This window comes from Rousettus aegyptiacus, unplaced genomic scaffold (genome assembly GCF_014176215.1).
Source record: "Rousettus aegyptiacus isolate mRouAeg1 unplaced genomic scaffold, mRouAeg1.p scaffold_m13_p_10, whole genome shotgun sequence".
Lineage (NCBI taxonomy): Eukaryota > Metazoa > Chordata > Mammalia > Chiroptera > Pteropodidae > Rousettus > Rousettus aegyptiacus.
In genome coordinates this window covers 32144545-32153145 of record NW_023416285.1, presented here as the reverse complement: position 1 = coordinate 32153145, position 8601 = coordinate 32144545, and the positions used below count along the sequence as shown (strand labels likewise).

The following is an 8601-nucleotide window of genomic DNA, read 5'->3' as shown; positions in this document are numbered from 1 at the left end:
CAAGCATGATAACTCAATATATTCGGTGTCTGGGGATTAGGACAGGATATCTTTGATTTTTTTTTTTTTTTAGTTTATTTATTTTTTTTTTGTGGACATCGGTTAACAAAATCCAATAAGTTTCAGCTATACACTTTAACAGGAAGGCGTATATATGTTTACACTGTGTGTCCACCTCTCATAGTTAGATTTCTTTCTGTCACCACATATTTGACCCCTTTTACCCTGTCTACCTCCTCTCTCCCCACACCCTCTACCCTCTGCAAGTACAAGCACCTTCTCTGAATACAGAGTGATAAGAGAAATCTCAGTTGCCAAGACTAATGCAGCTGCACCTCTGGAGAAAGTGTGCCTAGTTAGCTGTGGTTTTCCTGCAGGCAATGGTGCCGCAGTCAATACTGCTAAGGTGAGGACCTTATATACCAATTATGAATGGAATCCTTGGTACCATACTGATCATACAACCAGAGGAAGACTCACAAACCTACCTTTAAACATCCTTAAGTTCTTTACTATAGGTCTAGTCATTGCATACCCCCTTCAACATCTTTCCCATTCTCTCTTAGGCAGTAGTAAAAGACAAATTAAGTCTACATGCCATTCAAAAGTGGAGACATCAGGAATTCCTGGGAGTTAAACATAACACAATCACAAAATGACTATATGTCCTTCCATATTCCACTCTTTTTTTCTTTCTACAAAATTTTATAGAGTTATTCACTGTTCAAGGTGTGACGATTCAACAGTGAACAAAACCCTTCAAGTTTCAATTTTGTTGTATAATACATCAGGTGGTGATTAGTGCTCATATAAAGAAAGAGAAAGTAAAAAGACTAAGTGATGGAAAGAATGTTGCTAAATAAGACAAACTGGTCAGGTAATCCCACTCTGAATGAGTGGGTTACTATTAAACTACTGTTTCTGAAACATCGCTCAATCCTCACCACCTCCCTTCTTTGAATGGATGTTAAATATTAGTTATTTATTTTTCCCAATTTCCATTAGTCCCAATATCATACAGAAAGATAGGATGGAAGGGATTTAATTTAAATTAGTCTCATTTTGGACCAAATAAAAAGTAAGCCTTTGCCTTGTAGGACATTGACATTGAAGTCCGAAGATTCATTGAAAACTCATTAAACCACTTCTACTCAAGCTAGTTATTAGGAGTTGAAAATCTCTATTTGCAGGCAATTTTTTATTTCTCTGGAAAAAAGTATCCCATATTTAGAAATACCTTGAGAAACTAAAACTCTAGTTGTAATACGTTTTATTTAAAAATATCCTTTACTTGTGTCTCAAAGGAAGTGTATACAGACTTGGTCTTTCCAACTGAGAAAAGGTACATTTTCTCTTTGCATTTATTTTCTGCCTTTATGTGGTCAGGTGACCCCAGGCTCCACCTGTGCGGTGTTTGGCCTTGGAGGAATCAGTCTGTCTGTTATCATGGGCTGTAAAGCAGCAGGAATAGCCAGGATCATTGGTGTGAACATCAACAAAAATAAATTTGAGAAGGCTAAGAAAGTGGGTGCCATTGACTGCATCAACCCACAAGACTTCAAGAAATCCATCCAAGAAGTTTTAGTTGATATGATAGGTACTGGTGCTTTGAGGTCATTGGAAATCGGAAATCCAGATACAGTGGTATATGATCCTCTTAAGTGAAAATGACCAATATTTCTACCAGTCATCATTGTATATTTTAATTGAATGAAAATTCTACAATTTCTTCCACGTTGCTCTATTTAAGGTTCCTTGTGCCCTATGACATCCTAGCTGCTACCCTCTGTCCACTCCCACAGATCTATTCACTATTTCAGACACTGAACTCCCATACTGAGTTTTCTTCTCCCTCTGTTCAATCATACCATTCCTTCAAATAAGCAAGCTCCAACAGGCAGGACAAAAAGGCTTTGTAAAGAATTCTCACTGATTTATTTCATAACAAGCAGCAGCCTGGCAAGTTAATTCCAAACAACTCAGAAGATTGAAGCAAGATAAGGGTAATATTTAATGAACCTATAAAGCAATGAATCTTGCAATTTCAGCAAAGTATTTCATGTCAGATCTGAGATAAGTTTTCAAGAAAAATATTTACCAATATTAGATAGATTCATTTCAAAAAATTTTTTTAAGGTTGTTTTTCTAGCTGAATATGGTTTATATAATAGACTATAAATGGAAAGGAAGTTATTTCACTAGTTGAGACTTGCTTTCCTTGGGTGTCTGTAGAAATAATGTATTATTGTGCTGCATTTTTCTGTCTTCTGATCAGTAGGATAGAAACACAGGAACTGTTTCTTCCAACCTAGGTCCTTTCCTTGGCTTACAAATGTTTTCACTCCTCGCTACACATAAAGCTCCTCATCTATAGCAAAATATAGTAAAATCTTTCTCGCAGTCTTTCCCACAGATAATCTTGGTCTGAGAAATAGCCTTTGAAAATAACTAATGAGAACATGTCTGTTTATCACTTTGCCAGTATATGATGCTATGTAAATATGCACTTCAGTGTCCAAAAGAAAATGTCACCTCTAACCATCAGTATTAGTAATGATTCTTATAAAAATTATTATGATTAATATTATTATTAATTATTATTTTACTACTACTACTACTACTACTACTACCAGATGTGCCTTTCTTATTTTCATTTTTTAATTCACATCTATTGAGCTTAAAATGCCAGATACTGTACTAGGCAATGCACGATGTCTTATTTATGTTTCGGCACATCTTTATATGATAAATGTTATTTGAAATGAAGACAAGGAGAACCAGAAAAGAAGATCACAGACCATTCAGCAGTCAAGCTAAAATTTGGACTTAGGTCACCACCTCTCAAGTACATCTTTTAACCCTTGCATTATCTTCCATTGTTTTACAACATGTAGCTGCCCTTACCTCATGCTGTGAGAGCTATGAGGTCTGCATGATTCTTGGGATGAACATCAATGGATGGTTGTTGTTCTCAAGATGTTCATTGAAAGGATCTATTTTTGGTGGTATGGAAGAATGGAAATTTATCAGGCTCTGGATGTGGGATAATAAAGAAATGTGTTGTAAATGCTTAAGAAGGAACATAAAATAAGAACTTTAGATTATAGTTTCTGTTTCAATATATAAATATCCAAGGTAAGGGATGGATGTTAGATGTATACAGTTGCTTCTTGGTAAGCTTTTTCTAGTGCAAAGAGAGAGCAGAGAATTTTAAAAACCGATTGGTGGAGAAACCAGTATCCAAAGTTTAATGCAAACCCTAAATTAAAAAGGAAAGGCAATCTTGCAATCAATTGCTATATTTCAATTGAGTTATATGCCTGCCACCTGGGGTTCTTTGGAGAATATACTGAACCATTAGTCGTTAGTCATTGTTCAACTGATGCAGATCTTATCTGAAATAATCGAGTTGTCATTATACCAACTCAAATATATTAAACATAATGGAGTCATGATTGAAAAAAAATACTATTGATAAAAAGCAAATAAGAATTATTTTTTCTAAAAGAAAAAAATTTGTAGAATCCTTTAATTTTCCATTATTTAAACCTGTCTCTGAACTTCTATTTTTTATATACTTCGGAGGAGGTGTTATTGAAAAAGCAGGGGGGAAAACTAAATCAAATAAATCTGCTAGGATTCTTGGCTCATAAGCAAGTAATCTGATATTTAATAAGGAAGATATTTACGGCAATCTGAATTCTTGGGAAAAGAGATGATAAGTAGGAGCTATCTGAATTATTTGGACTAGTAAACTATCTTTAATCTCCAAATTAGCAGCAATAGTATATTCTCACAGTTACTAGGAGTCTTACCCAATTCATTTACAAAAAGTAGATAAGTGGCAGAGCCAGAAAAAAAGTAATAATCCAAATTAAACCATAATTTTCAGTTCCTCCATTTGGGATAATTGGACATACCCATTGCTATTTCCCTCTGTTGTGCTTATAGACAATAACTGTTGACTACAAAGTACATATATTCAGCTATCTATTATAAAATATGATTACAAATACTTTAAATAATTCTCATAAGGAAACTATTTCACATTCATATAATGATCATTAATGTAAGTTAATTCCTGCCTTTGGTTCCATAGTTTTCAATTAAAGATAACATTTAATGGGTGTTGAAAAGGCCTGCTAAACTTCCTACAATGTATACAATGCAGAATTTCCCCACCCAAAATGCCATTAGTGTCCTTACTGAGAAACATCGCTTAGTAGCCTAGTCTATGGCCCTAAAGGCTTCCTTTTTATTGTATTTTTTAAATTTGTTTTTATTATGGTGACCTTGGTTAATGAAATCCAATAAGTTTCAAGTGTACAATTCAGCAGCGAGGCATATATATATATATATATATATATATATATATATATATATATTGCATTGCATGTTCACACCCATAGTTAGATTTTTTTCTGTCACCAAATAGTTGACCAATTTTACCTCCATCTACTTCCCCCTTCCCCCTCTCCCTCTACCCTCTGGTAACCACTAGTCTATTTTCCATGTCCATGAGTCTCTGTCCTGTTCATTTGTTGTTTTCAGGTTTGTATCTCACATATAAGTGATATCATGTGATTTTCAATTTTCAATTCTGTCTGGCTTATTTTGCTTAGCATAATTATCTCAAGATTCACCCACATTATCACAAATGGCAGTATTTCACCTCTTCTTATAGCTGAGTAATATTCCATTGTATATATGTACCACAGCTTATTTAGCCAATTATCCATCATAGGACACTTTGGTTGCTTCCATGTCTTGGCCACTGTGAATAATGCTGCTATGAACATCAGTGTGCAAATATCTTTTCGGATATGAGTTTTCAAGTCTTTGCAGTAAACACCCAGTAAGGGATTACTGGATCGTATGGTAGGTCAGTTCTTTGTTTTCTGAGAAACCTCCATACTGTTTTCCATAGTGGCTATACCAATTTGCAGTCCCACCAGCAATGTATGAGAGTTCCTTTTTCTTTGCATCCTCTCCAACACTTGTTATTACTTGTCCTGTTGATAATAGCTATTCTAACAGGTGTGAGATGATGTCGCATTATGGTTTTGATTTGCGTTTCCCTAATAGCTAGCAAAGTTGAGCATCTTTTCATATACATGTTTGTCATTTGTACTTTTTCCTGAGAGAAGTATCAATTCAGGTCCTTGGCCCATTTTTTTAATTGGACTGCTTGTATTTTTGTTGTTATCCAGTTGTATGAGTTCTTTGTATATTTTGGATATCAGGCCCTTATTGGAGGCATTGCTTGCAAATATATTTTCCTATTCGAATGTTTGCCTCTTGACCTTGATGATGGATTCTTTTGCTGCGTAGAAGCTTTTTAGTTTGAAATAGTCCCATTCATTTATTTTTGCTTTTACTTCCCTTGCCTTTGAGGTCAAATTCATAAAATCTTTTGTAAGTCCAAAGTTTATGAGTTTAGTTCCTATGTTTTCTTCTATGTAATTTATTGTTTCAGGTCTTATATTCAGGTCTTTAATCCATTGAGTTAATTTTGGTGTGTGGTAATAGACAACAGTCTAGTGTCATTCTTTTACAGGTGGCTTTCCAATTTTCCAAGCACCATTTATTGAAGAGATATTCCTTTGTCCACTGTATATTTTTGGCTCTTTTGTCAAAAATTATTTGCTCATATAAATATGAGTTCACTTCTGGACTTGAGATTCTGTTCCACTGGTCTGTGTGTCTGTTTTTCTACGAATACCGTACTGTTTTGATTATTGTCGCTTTGCAGTGTCATTTGAAGTTGGGTGGAGTGTTGCTCCAAGCCTTATTCTTTCTTCTCAGGACAGCTTTGGCAATTCAGTGTCTTTTGCGCTTCCATACAAATCGGATGATTTTTTGTTCTATTTCTTTAAAAAGTGCTGATGGGATTTTGATGGGGATTGCATTAAATATGTATAATGCTTTAGGTAATCAAGTCATTTTAACTATGTTGATTCTTCCAATCCCAAAACACAGGATATCTTTCTATTTCTTTGTCTCTTCTTTGATTTCTTTTAATAAGGTCTTATAGTTTTTATTATATAGATCCTTCACATGTTTCATTAAATTTATTCCTAGGTATTTTGTTCTTTTTGTTGCAATTGCAACAGGAATTTTTTTTTCACTTCTTTTTCTGTCACTTCACTATTAGAGTATAGGAACACTGGATTTTTGAACATCGATTTTGTATCCAGAAACTTTACTGTATTTACTTATTGCTTCTAGTAGGGTTCTTGTGGAGTCTTTAGAGTTTACTATATAGAGAATCATATAATCCACGAATAGCGAAAGTTTGTCTCTTTCATTCCTAGTTGAATGCTTTTCATTTCTCTCTCTTGCTAGATTGCACTCGATGGGACCTCCAATGTTATATTGAATAACAGTGGCAATAGTGAACAGCCTTATATTCTTCCTGATCTTAGAGGAAAGGTTTTTAGTTTTTCACCATTAAGTATAATGTTGGCTGAGGGTTTGTTGTATATGGCCTTTATTATATTAAAGTACTTTCCTTCTATAGAAATTTTGTTAAACGTTTTGATCATAAATGGATGCTTTATCTTCTCAAAGGCTTTTTCTGCATCTATTGATATGATCATATGATTCTTATTTTTTAATTTGTTTCTGTATCACATTAATCAATTTGTGTATGTTGAACCATCCCTGCACCCCTGGGAAGAAGCCCACTTGGTTGTGGTGTATAATCTTTTAATATGTTGCTGTATTTGGTTTACTAGTGTCTTATTTAGGATTTTTGCATCTGTGTTCATGAGAGATACTGGTCTGTAGATTTCTTTTTTGTGTGTGTTATCTTTACCAGGTTTTGGTATCTGGGTAATATTGGCCTCATAAAGTGAGTTGGAAAGTATTGCCCCCTCTTTGATTATTTGGAAGAGTTTGAGGAGATTAGGTATTAAATCTTCTTTGAATGTTTGGTAGAATTCACTGGTGAAGCAATCGGGTCCTGGACTTTTACTTTTTGGTAGGTTTTTGAAGATCATTTCCATTTCCATACTGCTGATCAGTCTATTTAGATTTTTCAGTTCTTCTTGATTCAGTCTGGGGAGGTTGTATCATTTTAAGTACTTGTCCATTTCTTTTAGGTTATTAAATTTGGTGTTTTCACAGTATTCTTCTATGATCTTTTGTATTTCTGTCCTTTTTTTTTTGTCCTTCCTCTTTTTTCTTTAGTGAGTCCAACCAGGCATTTGTCAGTTTTATTAAACTTCAAAGACCACCTCTTTGTTGCATTTATTCTTTCTATTTTTTTTTTTGTTCTCAATTTCATTTAATTCTGCTCTACTTTTGGTTATTTCTTTCCTTCCGCTGACTTTAGGCTTCCTTTGCTGTTTTTGTTCTAGTTTCTTAAGATGAAGCATTTGATTGTTTATTTGGGCTCATTCGGGTCTTTGGAGATAGGCCTGTAATGATATGAACTTTCCTCTTATTATCACTTTTTCCATGTCCCAAAAGTTTTAATATGTTGTACTATCATTGCCATTCATTTCTATATATCTCTTGATCTCTCTATTTCTTCTCTGACCCAGTCAATCTTTAGTAGCACGTTGTTTAATCTACAAGTATTTGTAGTTCTTCCCGCTTTCTTTTTACCGTTGATCTCCAGCTTCAAAGCATTATGATCAGAGAATATGGTTGGTATGATTTCAATCCTCTTATATTTGTTGAGGCTATCTCTGTGTCCCAGTATGTGGTCAATCTTTGTGAATGTTTCATGTGTATGAGAGAATAATATATAAAGAGCTGTTTGGGGGTGAAGGGCTCTATGAATGTCAATTATGTCCAGTTGGTCTAGTGTGTCATTTAAGAATGATATTTCCTTATTGATTTTCAGTTTGGATGATCTGTCCATATCTGACAGTGGGGTATTTAGGTCCCCTATTATGATAGTGTTTTGGTCTGTTTCTGCCTTTAGTTATGTTAGAAATTGCTTTACATATTTTGGGGCTTCCTGATTGGGAGCATAGATACTAATAAGTGTTATGTCTTCATGGTGCATGATTCCCTTTATCATTATGAAGTGTCCCTCGGTATCTTTCTTTACATTTTTTATTTTGAAGTCTATTTCATCCGATATTAGTACCACTACTGCCACTTTTCTCTGAATGCCATTTGCTTGAAATATCATTTTCCATTCTTCCACTTTGAGTCTATACTTGTCTTTAGAGCTGAGATGTGTCTCCTGGAGGCAGCATATGGTTGGGTTTTGTTTTTTGATCCATTCTGCAACTTTGTGCCTTTTTATTGGTCCATTTACATTTAGGGTGATTATTGAAATATGAGTTTTTCCTATAGCCATTTTATCTTTTGCTTTCTGGTAGCTTGGTGTTTCCATTGCTTCCTTGTCCTTGTGTTTCTGTTTTCTTTATTTTGGTTGGCTTTTGTGGGTTTTGCCCATGGTTCTTCTTGTTTTATGTTATATATATTTATATAACATATGTTTATATATTTCAGTTCTGAATCTTTGGTGCATGGTTATCATTACAAATATGAAAAGCATAGTTATAGATATACTGTCATCCATTTTCTTTTGCGTGTGCCTTATCTCCTTTCCCTTTTGTGAATTTGGATCTTTGAATCCTC

The 8601-nt window shown here is 34.3% G+C and overlaps 1 protein-coding gene across 1 annotated transcript; it reads left to right on the top strand.

Annotated features, from left to right (window-relative positions):
* Positions 1 to 244: 244 nt before the first annotated feature.
* On the top strand, positions 245 to 4331 carry LOC107504420 (alcohol dehydrogenase 6-like; the record flags this gene model as incomplete). Its single annotated transcript, XM_016133596.2, has 3 exons — positions 245 to 406; positions 1387 to 1643; positions 2890 to 4331. Coding segments are annotated over 3 exons (621 nt in total), but the record flags the coding sequence as incomplete, so codon positions are not given.
* Between the last annotated feature and the right edge of the window lie 4270 nt (positions 4332 to 8601).